A 21546-nucleotide genomic window follows, 5' to 3' on the forward strand; every position below is an offset into this window, starting at 1 on the left:
AAATATTTGTTTCTTGAATCCTAACATATATAAACTTATAAGGTTTATATTTAATGGTATATTTTTAACCTTTGAAAGTCTTAAAAATTTTGAATAGAGAAAAAAATCTGATTTCATAAGACCGAAACATTTTGTTTATCCAATAATAGTTACTGTTTCCTGAGCTTTTTTACATAGGTCTCATGTAATTTTTAGAAAATTCAGTAGGCTAACTCAGAGAAGTTAAATGATTTGTTTAATGCATAAAGTCATAGTGTTAGCAGAGTCAAGATTGAATATCAATATGTTATTGCCAACATGTTATTGTTGGCAAATCCAGTGCCTCTTCCTCTTAATTGTGTATTCTTCCTCTGTTACTCCCAGTTAAGAGTCTAAACTATAAAGTTATTTTTGCCCCTTCAGATTTCTGAGGCATTCTTGCTGCTTTAAAGGAAAGGAAATGAGCCATCATTTCAATGTCTCAAGCACTGTCTTTCCTGTGAGAACTTTGAGTTTTTCCACTTTCTACTTTTTGATTTCCATACAGAAGCTAGTTGTTTTGATGCTGTTTTTTTGTAATCTAACTAGCTAAATACTGAAAGTGACTTTTGTTCCTCAGACTTAATCATTTAACAATACGTATTTTTTTCTTTTTAAAAAAAAATATTCTTAGGTGAGGTTAAACTCAGACCTGAAGCCAGAAAACGACTTCTAAGCTATATAAATGAAGAGCCACAAGATGCTAATGGTTATTTCAACCTGGGAATGCTTGCCATGGATGACAAAAAGGACAGTGAAGCAGAGGTGTGGTTGAAGAAAGCCATAAAATTACAAGCTGATTTCAGAAGTGCTTTGTTTAATCTGGCTCTCCTTTATTCTCAGACTGCAAAGGAATTAATGGCTTTGCCAATTTTGGAAGAGTTACTCAGACACTATCCTGATCATATCAAGGGTCTCATTTTAAAGGGAGACATTCTGATGAATCAAAAGAAAGATATACTTGGAGCAAAAAAATGTTTTGAAAAGATTTTGGAGATGGATCCAACCAATGTTCAAGGAAAACACAATCTTTGTGTTGTTTATTTTGAAGAGAAGGACTTACTAAAAGCTGAAAGATGCCTGGTTGAAACATTGGCACTAGCGCCACATGAAGAATATATTCAACGCCATTTGAACATAGTCAGGGATAAAATTTCCTCCTCTAGTTTTGCAGAACAGCCAGTATCCCCAGCTGATAAGACTTCAGGTGTAGAAGGAGAAAAAATTCCAACTGAAAAGGTAAAAGAAGTAAGAAGTGAACCCAGACCTACACAGATTATAAAACCAAGTGATAATAAAAGTCAGTCTAAATCCAACAAACAATTAGGAAAAAATACAGACAAACAGACCCCCCACAAAACAACAAAAGAAATCAAAGAAATTGAGAAGAAAAGAGTTGCTGCTTTAAAAAGACTAGAAGAGATAGAACGTATTTTAAATGGTGAATAGCATTATTTATCATGTCACAGTGTCCTCAAAGAACTTCAGTCTATCTTATGTGATTGCTTATACTGGGAGCTTTGAAAAATAGCAAATGTACGTGTAAGTCTATCATGAACCACCTCTACACAGGATCAAAATGTGATTTTCATTAAAGACCTGTCTTATCCCAGGGTAGGTATTGTATAAGATACGACCATTTTCTGAGTTTAATGACTATGGCAGAAATATTAAATTACAGTTTGCAAATTTATATCTTTTATATAGAAGGAAGATTCTTCCTGCAGAGTAATCTTGCCTACTTTAAATTAAAAATAATTGGAAGCCTGAATGATAATCCCTTGGGGGCAAATTCAACATATGCTGGTTTATTCTATGAATTTGCATTCATTAGTTAACTTCATTACTTTCAGTTACCTGTTAGAATCTGATTATGGATTGAAAACACTTTATTGAGCACTTCTTTTTTTCTTCCATCATGTCTAACTGAGGGATTTGCACCACAAAAGAATACTGGCTTCCTTTATGTTGCGTTCTTTTGTTGATTTTTAGAAGGAATGCCAGATGAAATTTTTTAAAATAAGTCCTATGACATGTTAGTTTAAGAATGTATTTTCATAGTTGTGTGCTTTGTCCTTAACTTTACTCTGAATGCAATTTTTAATCAAGTATATAGACACATCCACGCACATTTCTAATGGTGCTCGTATATACTGTATTTTTATTTTTTTACATACTGAGATTTTTCACAGCATGAACCACATAATTATGACTATTTGAGTGTTTTCTTCCCAAACTATTCATGTTTATTAGGATCTTAGTCATAATGAAAAAGTCCCTAAACTATAACGTTAAATTTTTTGAGTTAAAACATAGTTTCTCTTTCATCTTATTGTTATCCCTCTACTTGTTGAATTTTAATTCCAAAAACACACCTTAATCATTCTTAGATACCTTAAGCAACTAAATTGAGTTCTATTTAACTGAAGGCAAAACAGTGTGACAAAGTTTATTTTTAAACACTAAGTTCTTGATCTTCCTATGGTGTATATTTTTATTAAATATTTATTTTGACTACTGAGCTTTCACAAAAATTTTAAAGCTGTTCGAATTCCATCAGCTATGGGAAACAAATTGCTTGTTGCATTTTCCTATATATGCTTATATTACAGTTTAACCAAAATTTCATTTTGCTGTCCAGCTATAAAACGTAGACTCACATATGATTAGTAGTCAGTTGGTTTTAACAGTTTAAATCTGAAAACTGTTAGGTTGAAGAGCAGACATAGATCAGATGTATCAATTTATATCTGATTTTTTTTTTCTTGAGTTAAAATACATCTCAAATGAGTTTTTTTTTTTCAAATGAGTTTTATAATACCTAATAAGTTGGTGTTATTTTAAAATGTTAAAATTCGAAGGTATCATCCTGGAATAGGATCTAATTTCTAATTATGTAGAATTTCAAAAACTATATTTCTGTTCCTTGCAGAAATATAATTTCTAATTATATTTCAAAAATCATAATAACTGTAAGTTTTTATAAAGAAATATTTTATAAATAGGTCATAAGAAATTTGGTCTGCATTAAAGACCCAGTCTTACTAGATTCCCTGAGGTTGTGTCATAGATTATTTTTTTTAGGCAATTTAAATCAAGCACTGACACCAGTCATAGTTCACATTTTTTATTTGGGAGATTGTGTTCACCATTAAAGCACTGCCCAGTATTAGTTTTTAGATTATGGCTTTGCGACTCCATATATAAGATGGAGAATACCTCATATACTATGACTTGAAAAAAACAAAATCTATGTTAATCTTCTGTTCCCTCCACATATCTTGAAAAAAAGTTTGAGTCTGATCGCTTCTGTTATACTATCAAGTGAGGATAATTCAGAAAAGTAGAATCTTTTGTGACAGCAGATCATAATAAGGGCTCTGAGTAATATTTTAATAAAATTATGTAACTATTCAAAAGATAAAAAAATATATTGTTATCCAATGATTTTTATAGAAAAAAAGAATTCCTCCTTACTTAGAACAATGCCTATCCTGTAGAAAGTGCTCATATTTAAATTTTAAATAATTTATTTAAATAAAATCCACCCTGAGTGATTAGTAGTTTTTCCATTAATGTTTCTCAACCCTCACTTCATATTAGAACCATCTGGAGGACTCCTTTTTTTTTTTTTTTTTTTTTTTTTTTTTTTTTTGGAGGACTCCTAATATGGATCTCAGACCACAATTTAATCTGAATGGAGCCATGCTTCTATTTTTCTTAAAGTTCTCAGAGTGATTCTAATTTGTAGTAAGGGTTAATGATCACTACGCTAGGGGTACCTGGGTGGCTCAGTGGTTGAGCATCTGCCTTTGGCTCAGGTATTGATCCTGGGGCCCTGAGATCCAGTCCTGCATCGGGCTCCATGCAGGGAGCCTGCTTCTCCTGCCTGTGTCTCTCCCCTTCTGCCTCTCTCTGTGTCTTTCATGAATAAATAAATAAAATCTTAAAAAAAAAAAGGGGGGGGGTGGTGGGGAATGCCTGGGTGGCTCAGCGGTTTAGCGCCTGCCTTAGACCCAGGGCGTGATCCTGGAGTCCCGGGATCAAGTCCCACATCTGGCTCCCTGCATGGAGCCTGCTTCTTCCTTTGCCTGTGTCTCTGCCTCTCTGTCTGTGTCTCTCATGAATAAATAAATAAAATCTTAAAAAAAAAAAAAAAAAAAAAAAGATCACTGCTCTAAATTAGCTCAAGAAAATCCTCTTATTTCTCCTGTATTATCTTTTTAAATCAGTAACATAACCTGGTTAAATTTTTATATTTTAATGAATATGCTCTTCTGATAACTAGTATTTATTTCATCTAAAGTACCGTCGAGCTTGTTTATGCAAAGACGATTATCTTTAAACTCAGAAATTTCATTCAAGCTATTCAAATTAAAAAAAAAAAAACTTTTTTTTTTTTTCCTCCCTCTTTGGAACTGCCTTTTTGGGGAAATGGATAGTAGGGACATGTATGTTTGGAAAAGGAAGCTTGTCATAGGAAGCTTTACCATTGTGTGCTGGTAAAGGGATGTAGTTTTAGTTCTCACTGTTTTACAAAAGAATCTATTCCCCAGGAGTTCTAGGAAGGCTTTGACAATCTCCAAAGAGCAGTTATGTTACTTTTTACTGCCTCTCAGAAGAAAGAAGTTTCTCTTATTGCTCCTATATATATTTCCATATTAACATTCAGAATTGGGAATTTATCTTGTAACTATCCCAGTAAGTAATTTCATGGAAGTGAATTGGAGGATAAAACAAATGTTTGCAATTTTGTGTTTACTTTTATGTAAATAGTATGCGAATTACACAATTCTAATAAAACCTCATCATGCCTTTTCATTACATCTAATTTGAGCTCTCAACTTCATGTTACAGAATACTTTTTTGAAGATGCTTTAATAGAAACTTATGAAAATATATAGATTTGTATGTCAGTTTCTACTTCAGAAATCCATTATATATGTCATATTTATTTTTTTAAAAACCTAATTGTTTTCATGACTAAATGGTATTTAAAATGAAACTCCCAAAATATCTGGTACCTTTGTCCAAAATTTTATCTGTTGGAAGCTGTCAGCCATCCATGTTAAGGGTTTATAAGAAAATAGTTTAAAATTATATGCATTTTCTATTACTGTTGTGTCTGTGTACCATATTTCTAAATATTCAGTATAAAATTGATACTTTTTAAAATCTTCACCTGAATTGCCTTTTAGTATTCAAATGAAAAGTAAAATAGCATATCAAGAGATTTCTGCCCCCACAAAGACAGAAGAGCTGGTGGGTAGTTTTATTAGCAATGATCTGAGAAAGGCATGTATTAAATTAATTCCAACAGTGATACATTTTCAATCCTTAGTGACAGAAACTAAGAAAATGAGACAAATTCAAACATGGAATTTTATACACATAAGTAGAAATCAGTGTAGTGAAATAATTAAGAGTCTAAGGTATGCATGTACCTGGATTCAAATCCCGATTCCACACTTATTAGTGTAACTTAGGGGAATTATTTAATCTATAATTCCTTTATATATATCTCCATATCCTATTGTATAAACTGGCAGGTATCTTTGTAAAATAAATAGTGCATGCTTAACCATATACATTGCAAATAGCCTTTACCAAACGTGTTTGACAAGGACCATAATTAACATCATTTAGTAAATTGTGATAAAAGCCATAGTTTGTTTGATGTAATTGGCTTAATTTTTTTCATGTGGCACCAAGAATGAAATGGTTTATGATTATAACCAAGAGGTAGTTCTGATCTATCTATCCATCCAGTGTTGTCTTTATTTTATTTGATTGTGGTTTGATAATATTTCATTGTCCAGGACATTGGAAAAACTTTTTAAAAATTTTTCGTTTTGCTGAAAATTGGCCTTATTAATGGACAGCTTTCTTAACAAGTGATTATTAACTTTTATCAGATGTTAACATCTGTTTCAGAACATGGTAGTATGTTCACATGTCAAGTTTTAACTCCATGACTTCCCAAGTTGATTTTTTTAGCAAATGGAAAATATACATATTATATTTATATTAAATATAGTAATATATTTAAATTGTTTAGAATAGTTCTTGGTATATAGCAAATGATGAATGTTAATTATTAATGTAATCATAGGGCTTTGATATGTAGTGAAAGATGTTAATCATTAAAGTAATCATAAGGCTTAGGCTTGCATTTGATGCATATGATTTGCTTTATATATGTGTTAGCAGAGGTAATGTTAATGATGGTCATATAGCAAACAAATCATTTAGATACTTAATGCTTGTTCCTTAGCCATCTAAGCCAACTGGTATATAGATAGCCTAAAACAATCTATTAAATATTAAATTTATAAATCAGATTTATTTAATAAGTTATTAAAATGCAGAAATGAGAACTAAGACACCTTAAAACTGTAGTATCTTGTTCTTTAGCTGTTCACTGCCATCAGGGATGTAGCATAAGATAAAATATTAATGCCCAGAAATCTCTGAAGACTTGCTCTCAAGTAAATTCATGTTGTCTGGAACCCACTTTCTTCATGAGTAACATTTCTGTGACTATGCCAATGGATAGCATATTTCCCATTAAGGTAGTATTTTTATTCTGGAAGAACCTGATAGCTATTTAATTTTTATCTTAAGCAAACCACTCCACTCCTCACCAAACCATTCTAGTTTGCCCTTTCTTAAAGATTTTCATGGTTAAAACTCAGTCATCTTTACTTCTTCCTTCCCCTATGGCTTTAGTTTCTGATATTAGGACGGTTGTCTGATTAATCCATACTAAACTGAATGATAAATGGTGGATCTTGTTAGTCAACAGTTAATTCAAGTGCACCTCTTTCTTTGTAAATTGTAGGTGGGATAGTGGGAATTATTTGAACGATGTGGAGGTTGTCCACCATTCTGCCTACTAAGCAAAGAATTGAAAGAGACCACAAAAAAGCTTTGTAGCTGCAAGAAGTCCACTTATTACCAGAGTCCTGTTTTTGATGGGCACTGGCAAGCTAGATAATTGCATTTGGGGAGTGGAATCAGTAATCAGACTGACAGCAGAATTAGATTTATGCCCAGTAGTGATATCTGTAAAATTAATTCCTGGGCAATGAATATACAGATCTTGCTGGATTAGCAGTGAGATTGCATACCAATAAACCTACTCTAACTTGAAAATACCATAAGTTGAAAAGGTATTTAATACATCTAACCTACTGATCAAAGCTTAGCCTAGCCTACGTTAAATGTTCTCAGAACGATTATATTAGCCTACAATTGGGCAAAATCATCAGACACAAAGCCTATTTTACAATAAAGTGTTGAATATCTCATGCAATTATTGAATACTGAAAGTAAACAGAATGGTTGTATGGGTATAGAACGGTTGTCAGTGTATTGGTTGTTTATCCTCATGATCGCCTGGCTAGCTGATCCTGCCCAGCCTTACTAGAGAGTTTCAACCTTCATATCACTAATCTAGGACAAGATCAAAATTCAAAATTTGAAGTACAGTTTCTACGGAATGCCTGTCTCTTTCACACCATCATAAAGGCAAAAATTGTAAGTCAAAACATGGTAAATTGGGGATCATTTGTAGTGTGTACATGTTTAATATAGTATCTCTATAAGACACCATTTCCTCTGGTGGATGGATCTGCATTGTCATTCCTTGATTTATGCCTATACTTTAAATACTAGTGTTCTCTCTTCTACTCTTTTTGTCCCCTGTCTCCTTTAAGCATTGGTTTCAGGTATACAGGTTTCCAAATGTCCAGCCTAGATTTTCCCTAAGCTCCAGAACCATGAATCTAGTGAACATTATATCCAGAGGTATTCATTCCTCCCATCCTTTCTTCCAAATCCCATGTCTACTGGATAAGTTTACTCTAAGAAAGACCAACTAAAAGAAAAAATATATCCAGTTCAAATCAAAGGGGGAGGTAGGGAGAAACCAAAGGGACGTGAAAGCTTGCTAATGGTTTATTTACTCAAAGCAGTGGCAAAATTTAAGACATCAGTTGGGTAAATAGACATGATTACGGGGCTTAGGTTAAAAACAAATGCTACAAATAAGCAAATAAGTTATAACTTTTAATCCATCAGAAAACCCATGTTAGCAATAGAATGTAGTAATGGACAGGGCGAATGAAAGTGTAGAACAAAAAAAGGTGTTAGCTGATAATATATAGCAATAACTAAAGTGAATGTAAAATAAGTTAAACCTACCAAAAAACAAGCTCATACTTTTTGTTTTAGTTCTATTAAGTTTTATATATTTACTTACAGTGAATTATAAATATAAGGTCCAAAAACATGTCCATGAAACACTTGTATATAAAAAAGTCAAAAGTAAGACAAAAAGCCTACCAGTAAGTATGAACCAAAGCAATCTGAGTAGCAATTTTAATACATGACAAAACAATTCAAGCCAAAAGAAAAGGGAAAATGACATATACTAGTAAAAGGAACAATAAAACAGGAACAGATGTCCATCATAAATACACATGTTAACGATATAACCTAAAAATAACAGTACAGGGAAATAGATAAACCAGAAATTATAACTGGAGATTTTAACAAAATCCTCTGAGAAACTAATGGATCAAGCAGAGAAAAAATAAGTGGATAAAGACCTAAATAACCTTGAACTATTAAGTTTATATAGGATTTCACTTCATGCAATATGCATTCTTTCCTAGCATATAAGGAATATTTACAAAAGTAGACTATATATATCAAACCATAAAGGAAACTTCAGTAAATTCCAAGACGATGCTCCTTGATCATAATGCAAATGTTCTTAGCAGCTTTGTTGGTAACACAAAACTGGAAACAACACAAATGCTTATCAGAAAATAAATGTAGAAACAAATTGTAGTATGTTCAAACAGTGAAATACTCTTCAATTAAAATTTTACTTCTGAGCAAAAAGCCACACAGAAAAGCGTATACTATATGATTTCGTTTATATGAACTCCCAGGACAGACTAATCTGGATATCTAGAACCAAAGGGTGGAGGGCAATAGAACTTTTTAGCGTGGTGGAAACATTAATGGCCCAGTAATTCCACTGTGAGGTGTATTGACAAAAGAAATACATGTAACGGGTGCAAAGATATAAAAACATTCTTAGGGTTGATTATATAAGTCCCAACCTTGAAATAATCAAAATACGAAAAGTAGACAAGGTATTTGTTATACAATGAAATGCTATGAATATGTATAAACCACTACTACATGAAGCAACGGATGGGTCTCACAAAAATAATATTGGATAAAGCCAAACAAAAAATGCTACTGTTAAAATTCTATTAATATGAAGCTCAAAAACTGGCAAGATGAATTTGTGCTATTACAAGTCCAGCATAGTGTTTGCCTTAAGGAAGGAAATAGGATGTTTATTGGAAAGGAATGTGATGGTGGGCATCAACGTTCTGTTTTTGTTTCTTGATCTGGGTGTTTGCACAGATAGGCTCAATTTTTGGCAGTGTTTTTTTCCAGATGTACATAATAAACTTCAAAAAGTAGTGTACTCTTAAAAGATGTATTTAAGGAAATGGGAAAATACAATAAAAATTTATATGTAGTCCAGGGACACAGGTGAAACATTTACAAAAGAGTTCTGTAATCACAATTTAGTAATATCAAGTACAGAGAATGACTGGAAGAATGTACAATCAGATACTTTTAAAACAGCTTTATTGAGATATAACGGACATCATGAATTCATATTTAAAGTGTATAATTGGTTTAATTTTTATGGGCATACAAATATAATTTTTATCTGGTCCCATAATTTTTTATCTTGTAGACATTACATATTTTTCGAATACAAATACAATTTTTTTAAGATTTCATCTGAGAGAAATAGAGGCAATGAGCAGGGAAAGAGGGAGAAACAGACTCCCCACTGAGCGCAGAGCCTGACGCGGGGTTCAATCCCCGGATCCTGAGATCATGACCTGAGCCGAAGGCAGACCCTTAGCCGATTGAACCATCCAGGCGCCCCAATAAAAATGATTTAATTCTGTTATTTCTAATGCACATTTCCTGACTGTCTATACTCAGTTTACTCTGCTTCTGCAAATGGCCATTTTGGGAGTTAGTCTTTCCTCATAATTATTAACTCATGTGTTTTTTGGAGGTGTGGAGGCCAGAGCTAACCAAATTGAAGCCAGTGAAATGACCCATGATTTTGCTAATACCTTATCAACTTAAAATGAGAGAGAATGTAAGCTTAATATTGTAGTAACCACTTTTTCACCATAAGGAGAGATCCTATATAATAGAGCCAGGATACAGTAGCAGATTATAGAAGCAAAAAATTAGGTCATGGTGGATATTGTTGGAGACCTGATCAAACCACATCTAGAAAGGCAATAAGGTAAAGTGAAAGTGACGTGAGCCACACCTGAGTGGTGGTGCCAACTTTTGAACAGGAACTATACTTTGTATGTAGCCTGGCCAAGCTCACGAAGGGCAGGATGGATCTCTCAATCCCAGACTTGATTATATACCATTGATTTGTGTAAGCAAAATAACTGATTCAATTGTCCACTCTGTCTTGTGATGAACACAGTAACAGGACAAAGGAATATGTTCTGAAAAATTCACATAAGAGCCTTTAGTAAGGTCAAACAATGAGAAAGTCTTAAGTTAGATCTGTCCATCTGAAAACAAATCAGAGAATATTGTTTTGTATAAGAGCCTTTACCTGCCATCTGAATCATATGAGATAGCTCCAAGTATAGTAATAGGATTGGAAAAGCCAAATTTTCTGCCCCAGGCTACCATTAACTCCAGCAAAATCAGAAGTGGAAGACTTAGCAAGAATGTTAGTTAAGGAAAAAATTCTAGTATCCCAGGCCTCTTCCACAAACTTCCATGTAAACAGTCATTGTCCAAGAAGGGAATGAATTAGCTCCTGTTGAGAATATGCAGTCCAGGGAGCATAGATACAAGAACAAAACAAAAAACAGAAAAAAAAAAAAAAAAAAAGCTCAGGACTAAAGTGATTGACAGTGCACTGTGGCTGTATTATTAATGTTCTAAGACAGAAAGTACCACAAACTTGGATGGCTTAAAACACAAATTTATGGTCTCACGGCCCTGGAGGCTAGAAGTAAATCAGGGTGTTAGCCGTGTTGGTTCCTTCTGAAAGCACAGAAGGAAAATGTGTTCCATGACTTCTTTATAGCTTCTAGCAGTTGTCAATTATTTTATGTTCTTTGGCTTGTAAATGTATCACTTTAATCTGCCTTCATTCACTTCGCATTCTCTGTGTGTCTGTCTTCTCCCCTCTTATAAGGAGATCAGTAATAATGAATTTAAGTCCTACACTCTTATGACCTCATCTTAACTACCACATCCTGAGGTACTAAGAGTTAGGACTTCAACATATTTTTTTATGAGGACATAATTAAAGCCGAATAGTAGCCATAGTCCATTTCTAGAAGACAGGAAACTCAAGGGTGATTTTCAGATTTAAACACTGATTGTTCATCTCTGTTTACTACCCAGTGGTACAGAATGAATAAAAGTAGATTAAAAGTATACCAAGAGTTTAAGTAAGTTTTAGTATTAGAGAAATCTCACCCTTTACAAACGAGAGTTGCCTCAAACCTGAAAATAATCATCAGGCTCCAGAACTTGAGGTTAAACAAAGTACACTATTAAAGAATTACATTATTCATCTCAGATATGGTTGTGGAAAACCATTGTGTTAGTTCAACAGATCGCATTATTAAGACAGACCCATTAAAATCATAGGTCTTACCTTCTATCAAACTTTACTAATAATTCAAAGGATACAAACGAACACCAGATAGAGGCAAAATCCGTATATTTCAGGTTATCTTATAATAAAAGTAGATGGATCAGAAATACCCTATTTTTGTAGATAAAGAATCCCTAGGTGCAAGAAGATCTGGTGAAAGTCATTCTTATCTTAATAACCCCACTAGGAAAGAAGTGGTTTATTAACCTGTCCTCAATCATTTTCCTCATAGCAATGAAAGATCTTTCTGGAGAGCAGAGCTAGGACAACCAGACTTGTTGACCAAGACATTTCCCTTCTAGATTGAGGTGCCTTTACCTTCTCTGTCATACAAGACATGAGCACGTACCAGCAATTGCTATATGTTGTATCCCTTCCCCAGTGGCAGGTTAGCCAGGAAATGTGTATTGGATGTTTTGGTATTTATTAAGCTGCTATTTAATTAGCATTAGTTCTCTGGGCCAAGAGGAATTAGAGCTGGGTCTGAGAAGACTGTGCACTGAGAAGATATTTTGGACTTAAAGTTATATGCAGTAAGTGAATGAGGCTAAATGTGACTGCTCTGGGAAAGAAAAGGATGTGTTTTCCTGTGGGACACAGCATAAGTTTATCATGTAAAATGATTGGATGAGAAGATGGGGTAGACAACATTTCCTATGTTGTCTATTTGCTGTCAAACATCACGCTATTTCTGGTACCACCACTTGGAGATTCAGTCAGGGATGATCTACTGGACGGAAACTCAGAGAAATAAGCATATTCATTCCCATGGCTATGGCCATCTGTAGCCAAGTTCAGGAGTTTGTATGTGGCACAATCAGAATTAGTAACTTCCCAGATGAACCAATAGAATCCAATAGAATCTAGTCCAAGTGACAGCATTTGATCCCCAATTAAGATGCAGTAGAAGCCAAAAAATGGATTTTTTTTTTTATGTTTCTATTAGGGATGCCTGGGTGGTTCAGTGATTGAGTGCCTGCCTTTGGTTCAGGACATGATCCCGGAGTCCTGGGATTGAGTCCTGCATGGGGCTCCCTGCAGGGAGCCTGTCTTTCTCTGCATATGTCTCTGCCTCTGTGTGTCTTTCATGAATAAATAAATAATCTTAAATAAAAGGTTTTTGTTGAAGTATAGTTGACAATGCTGCACTAGTTTCGAGTGTACAACATAGTGATTCAACAAGTCTATACATTATGCTATGCTCACCACAAGTGTAGCTGCCATTTGTCACTGTACAATGCTATTACAGTACAATTTACTACATTTCCCATGCTGTACCTTTTATCCCTGTGACTTATTCCCTAACTGGAAACCAGTATCTCTCACTCCCCTTTTCCCATAAAATAATTGATATTTTAGATACATGAAGCATTTACTTGCCTTTTGTCCTTAAACCCTTTGGGATGGAGTTTACTTTCACATGAAATTGGAAAAAAACTACTGGCACATAATTTTTAAACATTTTAAGTGTCCAATGCTTTATAATCCAAGAAAACCTTTTTTTGAAACAGCATATTGTTTTTCTGGAGTTAGTCTGACATTAATGAAAGACAGATTGGAACTGATAAAATTGCACAACAGGAGGGAATACCAGGAATTTTTTTCACATTTTCTAGGTTTTATATCCTCTTTCAAAAAATCTGCAAGAAATAAAATCAGCCTAATTAATGTGCTTTTAAAATTCCTACATGATCCTCTGGCTTAACTCCTACCTCTCTCATCCTCACCCATTTCACTCCATCTCAATCAGCCTCCTTGCTGAGCTCCCACCTCAGGGCCTTGGTACATCCCATTCTCTGCCTAGAACACTCGTCTTTTAGGTAGCCATATGGTTCCTAAACTCATTTAGATTTCTTCTCAAAATTGAACAAATTCAATCAAAATGCATAAGGGTAAAGAGGTGAGAAGGAGCTAACAATTGATTATAGGTCAGAACATTGATAATAAATGGAAAATCAGTACTTGAAAAAGAATTATTAAAAATTTAAAAGGAACTAAATTAATTACTATGGAGGTCATTTCTTCAAGTCCATTGTTTTAAAATATTTTATTGATTTATTCATGAGAGACAGAGAGAGAAAGGCAGAGACACAGGCAGAGGGAGATGCAGGCTCCACGCAGGGAGCCCTACCTGGGACTCGATCCCAGGACTCCAGGATCACGACCTGAGCTGAAGGCAGCGCCAAACTGCTAAGCCACACAGGCTGCCCAAGTCCATTGTTTATACGGAATTGCCATCCTAGAATGGAGGTACCTGGTGTCAGCACATCAAGGGTAACTGAGGCAGGTTGTGGAGATCCCAGGGAGTGGAGTAAATGGTATGATTGCATTAAATATGTTCTTTTATAGTTCTCCCTCTGTGTGGTGCTTCTTTTTGATCTATTTTCTTTTGATAATTATTTCTTTTTCTTTAGTTATCTCCCTTTGTAGATGGTTTGTGTATGGGATCACATCTAGCAGCACTCCTCTGAAGGCCTTTGAAAATCTCGAATAATAGACTGACTATAACCCAGGTGTGGCTCAAAGAATAGAGTCTGTGAGGTAGACAATATTTTACTTGTTACTTTAATGCATAATTGCCATAATAAAACATTGAAATGTAGCCTGAATTTCTGTGCAGGGGCAAGTAGGAAAGGAGCAGGCAATCTCTCTTCATGTCTTCAATAGAAAAAGACAAAGAAGCCTTTGAGATTCACACATAATTCAGGGCTAGGATGTGGAAGGGGCAACAGAGGTAGTCCTTAACATATGCAGACACATTTTAAAGATAGATTTTTTTTTTCCCCTTTTGCAGTCACCACTGCCCCTGGTATGAATTGGATCAAGGATGTACAGGAGCCAAAAAGAACTTTAACAAGATTAACAAGAAGAAACTCCAGTACCTTTGCGGTGACTTGACAAATTTACCAGAGTTTGGTGAAAGTAGAGAAGTTGTGTCAATCAAGCCACAGTTATTGAGTGGAGGGATATTTAGTCATTCAGAACTTGTTCTATTTTGCAGTCTCAGAAGACCTAGTATAGGATGACTATGCTGTTGCTAACCTTAGGAACTGTGCTACTAGTGGCCTCATGGGTGGCTTAGTTGGTTAAGGGTCTGCCTTTGGCTCAGGTGGTGATCCCAGGGTCCTGGGATGGAGTCCTGATCAGCAGGAAGTCTGCTTTTCACTCTCCCTCTGACCCTGTCCTACCAACTACTGCTCTCTTTCTCTTCTCTCTCAAATAAAACCTTAAAAAAAAAAGAACTGTGCTACTCGTGTTTCCTCATGTTCTTGTAAACCCCATCATTGAAGGCACTTTAGCATTTGTGCATGTGAGCATACATGAGACCCTAAATGGCCTACAGGGTACTAGTATTGAAAATGTATTTAGTAACAATTTGTAATGGGCCAGGGGTCCTTTAAGGTTACATACTTCTGAAACCTGGGTGGTCAGATGGAATTTAAATAATTGTTTCCATCTATATTCCCTAATTCTTTTTATTCAGGAAGTTATTTTCTAAATATATTTAAGAAAATATTTATTTATACTAATAATTACCATTTACTGCCAGAAGTTATTCTAGGAGTCTCAGTACATTTTCTCATGTGATCCTCACATGAGACCAAATTTTAATTTTAATTTTAAAAATGATAAAATTAGAGGATCCCTGGGTGGCTCAGTGGTTTGGCGCCTGCCTGTGGCCCAGGGCGCGATCCTGGAGTCCCGGGATCAAGTCCCGTGTCGGGCTCCTGGCATGGAGCCTGCTTCTCCCTCCTCCTGTGTCTCTGCCCTCCCCCCTCTCTCTCTCATGAAAAAATAAATAAAATCTTTAAAAAAATGATAAAATTAAGTTTTAGAGGGGTTAGGTAAAATACCCAAGGAAACACTTAGTGGAAAATTTAGGATTTAAACTCAGATGTATCTGACTTTGAAATCTATTCATTCTACTAAGCTGTTCTGAATTACATATTGCCGATTTATTCATGAGCCCTCGTTTTTTAAAACAAAGTTATTTGCATGATATCTGTCATATATTGAGCACAGACTACATGCTTGATATTGTGGGGAGCTAATATTCTTGTCAGATTTACTTAATAATGTAGAAACAGACATGTAAATGATATTGTAATAATATCTGGAAGAGCACCTATATTTACACAAGGAGCACATGCATTGATCCCAGGAGGCTCATGCTTTGAGAGACATGCAGATATTGACCCTTACCAAGGAAGAGCAGATTCAAGTAACTCATTACATATTCACTCTCACATGTCCATTGGAAGGAATGACAGATAGCAGGGCATATATTTTAACACAATTTCTCTTATTTTCCTCCAGCATGCAATTTAATTCAAGTAGTTTCAGAATTCCAGTGTACCACAAACATGCAACAATATGTGTTGAATGCACCCCTTGCATTGAAGACCTGCTTTTCAGCACAGTGTCCACAGCACTCTTGTATGATGGAGTGTGAACTGCTCTTTATACACTATGTCATTTAATCCTCAGAACATCCCTATTATGTAAGTAGGATTAGTTCCATTTATAGGTGAAGGACACATGGTGCAGAGAAGTGGCACTTGCCCAAATATGCATCCATACAGCAAACCATTTTTATAAAAGTAGCAGGTTTGATATAAGTAGTCTATGAATCAGCTGAGTGTCTTCTCTAGTTAGTTATGAGTTCCTTGGTGTAGTGATTGTGGTAGGCTGAATGAGGGCCTTCAAATCTATGGTAGGCTGAATGATGGCCATCAAAAGATGTCTATATCCTAATATTAGAAATTTTTAAATATGTTACCTTATTTGGCAAAGGGCTCTTACAGATGGATTAAATTAAGGATCTTTAGGTGGAAATTTATCCTAGATTATCTGGGTGAACCCAATGTAATTAGAAGGGCCTTTACAAGAGGGAGACAGGAATGTCAGAAACAGAAAGGAGATTTGCAATGGAAGCAGAGGTTGTGATGTGCTATAGAATGGGAGAATGAGCCATCTCTGGGCAGATCAACCTCTGAAACACTTTGATAATGGGAATTTAAGAGTGCAAGACTTTATAAACTTTCTTTTTTTGCCTTTTCATTTCTTGATTCCTGTCTCTTGTTGCAGGATCTAATATGTTAAGACGTTCTTGGATAACATCCTAAAATGATGTTTTTCTTCATAGCCAAGTTCTATATGAACTCATGTTGATAAATTAAAACACCTTTTAGGGATCCCTGGGTGGCGCAGCGGTTTGGCGCCTGCCTTTGGCTCAGGGTGCGATCCTGGAGACCCGGGATCGAATCCCACGTCGGGCTCCCGGTGCATGGAGCCTGCTTCTCCCTCTGCCTGTGTCTCTGCCTCTCTCTCTCTCTCTGTGACTATCATAAATAAATAAAAATTTAAAAAAAATAAAACACCTTTTAGTCATTAGCTATTTTAACATAAATAAGGTTGGATTATCATGGTTCATTTTAATGAGTCAGTAGATAAAATCACAACTCAGTTTGTTCTAGTGACTGAATAAGCAATGTTTCTAGACTAATGCTGTATTAGGTTACCAGCTTATACTAATGAGCAATTTTAAGAATAAGAAATTTGGGAAGTTATTTGGCTGGGGTTTTTAAAAACAAGATGTCATGCTAGGACTTGTTAAAAGTTCCTCCATGACAAATTCAATACAAAATATTATTAACTGTGTCTTGACAGCTCATTTTCTTCTTTTATAAACAGTCAAAAAAAGCAGCTCTGGTTTATTTAATTCCAAGAAAAGAAGAATTGGAACCATTTAGCCTGCTTAATATCAAAACCTACCTGACCCAGAGAACAATCAGGAGGAATTTCACAGAACACTTTTAGTTACATCATCTCATATGCAAACTCTGACTGCAAATGAAATAGAATTTTTAAAGCCCTAATGCAAATTTCATAGGGTTCATTTTTTTTCTATTATTTTTCCCCTTAGTGCTCTTTCTCTGATTTCTTTTTCTTCTTCCACCCTTTAGAGGTTTCCAGGGATTAATCACTTGTACTTTGCTCCTTTCCCTTAACATTTATCTTTTTCAGAAGTTACTCCATTCTCATGTTATGAATTTACAATTTTGTATGGATTGATTGCTAAATGTTTAAGTTTCAAACTCTTGGTGATTGTATGTAGATCAATCATGCTCATAGCAAATGCTAAACAGTTGTCTTTCTTTCCAGAAAATGATACCTCTCAAAAATATATTCATGCACTCATGCTCCATTATTATCATTACTTATGTGTCTCTGAAGTGGATGTTTTACCAGGCCTCTAGTCTTCATAAAAGTGATCAAGCTCAGGTCACTTCTTGAACCACTCACCATGTCTGTCTAAACTCTTCTTTGTTTCACTTCAGCTATTTTCTTAGGACCCTGAAGAAATGGGCCACTTGGCAGGTAAATTTTGAGTAGGGATCAGTAACGTGAGAAGATAATGAGAATTCAATGATTTTAGAAGATTGTTCTGGGTATAGTGTAGACAGTGGGTTGGAATATAACCTAAAAGATGAGTGTAAGTCTTCAGTAAAGTTAGGGAAGAGGGAGGAAAAGAAAATGTGGGTCATAATTACATGTTAGGATCTCATAATGACTGTGTTATCTCTTCCAGAGAACAATCATATTTAAAATGACCCAAAACTGAAGCAAAAGAAGGAGGAAGAAAGGAAAATATTTAACACTGCATGTACTCAACTTGGTGTGTAGTATTCGCTAAATATTTTCTGGTTAGATTAATAGCTGACAGGTGAGAGTAATGGTGAAAATTGAAGTCATCTAGGAGGCCTATTTTTTCTCTGAAAGTGGCTTTCTCAGCACATCTCCATTTGCATTGTGCACCTGGCAACTTGACTTATTTTTGGATATGGCTGCCCATCCCTTATCTTCCCTGACTAATCACATCTTACTCCACCTGTCAGTCTTCCAGGTCATTTTAATATGTGCACTCCTTGATAACTGTCATGTAGTAATTCTACATAGTTTCACTGGTACTTCTCATGACTCCTCAAGAGTATTTCGACGCAGTGTCAAAGACTGGATTTTCTGAAATGTCTCATGGTAGCTAACAGAATGTTCTGCACAGTGGAAATCTAAACATGCTTGGTGCCTTATCCTGGAGTACTAATCAAATATCATGCTATTATAGAAAATATGAGAGTATTCTTTGTTATAGGGGCTTCATTTTGAGTATGGTAAGTTGTTTTCTATTCTGTTTTTATATTTAATTCACAACATTTCTCACTTTAGAGGAAAATTGCCTTTAATTTCCAGGAAGCAAACATTTCCAGAAGATGAATCATTTTTTCCTTTGTTTCCCATTATCTCATCTCGTCTCATGATGTAAATTTCCAGATGTTGATGTATTTTCTTCAACTTCTGTTTGTGAATCTTTGTATTTGGTTGTATTCATACACAAAAGTCTTAAAATTGAAATATATGTAGTACATGTCACAAACAGCTTTATAAGTCACTTCTTAAAGCCTTGCTAAGAATATTTGATCATTTGGGACTTAGCTATGACTAGTATAGACTCTGAAACTTAGAAAAAAATTAATTTGGCAACTCCTTTGTGACAAGAGATATTGCATATTATTTTCTAAATTTACATAAGATTAAATCTTTGAGGGATCCCTGGGTGGCACAGCGGTTTAGCGCCTGCCTTTGGCCCAGGGTGCGATCCTGGAGACCCGGGATCAAATCCCACATCGGGTTCCCGGTGCATGGAGCCTGCTTCTCCCTCTGCCTATGTCTCTGCCTCTCTCTCTCTCTCTCTCTGTGTGACTATCAAAAATAAATAAAAATTTTTAAAGAAGATTAATTCTTTGATATTATGAAAGCATTTTTAATATTTTCCAGTTTTATTGAGATCTGAGATGTAACATTGTATTAGTTTAAGGTATACAACAAACTAATTTAAGTAAATGTTATGAAAGATTATCACAATAAGTTTAGTTAATATCCATTATTTCATATCATTACAAAGTTTTTTTCCTGTGATGAAAACTTTTAAGATCTACTCTCTTAGCAACTTTCAGATATATACAGTACAGTATTGTTAACTATAGTCAGAATGCTGTACATTTCATCCCCAGAACTTGTTTGTCTTATAAATGGAAGTTTCTTTTGAATCTTAGAATCTTAACTGTCATGAAGATAGCTGTTTGCCTTCTTGTGAGAAAAAACTTGGTATACAAAGTTATTGACTCCTAGAGCCAATGAAATATTGTCATATGAAATATTGAAAATTTTGAAATATCGAAAAATGTTAATTACTTATTCCCTCTGTGATAGAAAATATTTTCATCAAGATAATTTTTATTTTAACACAGTTGAAATGCTAAAGAAATGCTTAGATTATAAAATTTATTGAAGTTTGTGTTAGTTTTCTATAGCTAGCATAACAAATCACTGCCAACTTAATGACATAAAACAGAAATTTATTATCTCACAGTTTATGGTCAGAAGTCAGAGACATAATCTCACTGGGCTAGAATCAAGCTATTGACCAGGACTCTGTTCCTTTCTGGAGGTTCTAGGGAAGAATTTGTTTCTTTGCCTTTTCCAGATTTTGGAGGTCACCTGCATTCTTTATCTTGTGTTCCCATCTTCCATCTCCAAAGCATCAAGAAAATAGTAAATTCAGCCTCGCAGCGGATCCTTTCCTTGAAGTGTTTAAAGGCTCTCTTATCTGTAACTGCCTTTTAATCATTTCCTCCTTGCAAATAACTGAGAAGACAAAGTACATTATTAAAGATAATGAGGTGGAAAATCTGGAATAAACAAAAGATCATTTCTCTATGCCCAGAGGAAATTTTCAGGGTATAAATGTGGCTATTAATTGAAGGTGTTAAAAGAATAAGAATGCATGGATCAAAATGTGTTTTTATGCACATGCCGTATTGTGCATGTACAGAGCTCCTCTCTTTTCCTCCCACTAAAATTTTCAATATAAATTATTTGAAAAATTATTCCAATGGTGATTCTCTCTATTGTGTGCTCTTCTTAAAATGGGGGGAACAAAACCTTTAAGTGAGAGAATTACTTTGGTAACTGCATGATGACATCAATGGAGAGACAGGAAGAGAAACGGAGAGAGGGGAAGAGGGAGAGAGAGAAGAAGGTAGATAGATATATCAGAGGCTGAGTTAAGGGGAATTTGACTGGCTTGAAAAATGATTGAAACAAGTTTTAACATTTATAATTTTGCTGTTCAAGTTTCAGATTTAGAACTTAAACCTTTTTCACTTTAACAGTGCACATGCATTGTTCCAGGTTTTCTTTGCGGAGTTTGAGATCCTTGAGCACCTCAAGCAAATAACAAAACTTGATACTGTACGTTTGATCCCTGGTCATTGTCTCTGGTAGAGGTTTGCCTGTGGTTCTAAAGACAGACTTATGCCAAGAGCCCAAAGAAGACCAAAGAGATGGAGAGAATAGAGTCTGGAAGAAACCAGGTGAAGTTTCCAGTTCATAACCTCAACACTTTGTGACGTTCAGAAGTTTAGCTTGGCTGTAAATTTTGCTCTTGTTTCTCCTGGCATAGATCTAATTCTTTCAACACCCACAGGAGAGCTCAGTGGATAACTGAGCAACCATCACTAGTACAAATGTCTTTACAATGTGGAAGGCAGGTAGAGTAGAATAGGAATAGGTATCTTCAAAGATGAAACTTTAGGTTGTGGTCCTTCTTTATGTTTCTGGCTTCATCCCTCTTCAGACAGTGCCTCTTAAAATTGCTCACTCATACTATATACCATATAATACACTCATACTCTATAGGATATATTTACTAT

The 21546-nt window shown here is 34.9% G+C and overlaps 1 protein-coding gene across 9 annotated transcripts in view; it reads left to right on the top strand.

The window, feature by feature from the left end:
- Positions 1-21546, top strand: part of TMTC3 (transmembrane O-mannosyltransferase targeting cadherins 3) — a 102287-nt gene that overhangs the window by 59421 nt on the left and 21320 nt on the right. For 6 of the 9 annotated variants that reach the window (XM_077845728.1, XM_077845734.1, XM_077845731.1 and 3 more), the window contains one exon: positions 653-5199. In XM_077845728.1, coding sequence (XP_077701854.1) covers positions 653-1467 — 815 coding nt within the window. In that variant the 3' untranslated portion in view covers positions 1468-5199. Of the gene's footprint in view, positions 1-652; positions 5200-7477; positions 7558-14567; positions 15015-21546 lie in introns of those variants that run through there. The other 3 variants (XR_013350649.1, XR_013350648.1, XR_013350650.1) reach the window with 3 other exon arrangements.

The sequence above is a fragment of the Canis aureus genome, chromosome 13 (assembly GCF_053574225.1).
Source record: "Canis aureus isolate CA01 chromosome 13, VMU_Caureus_v.1.0, whole genome shotgun sequence".
Taxonomy (NCBI): domain Eukaryota; kingdom Metazoa; phylum Chordata; class Mammalia; order Carnivora; family Canidae; genus Canis; species Canis aureus.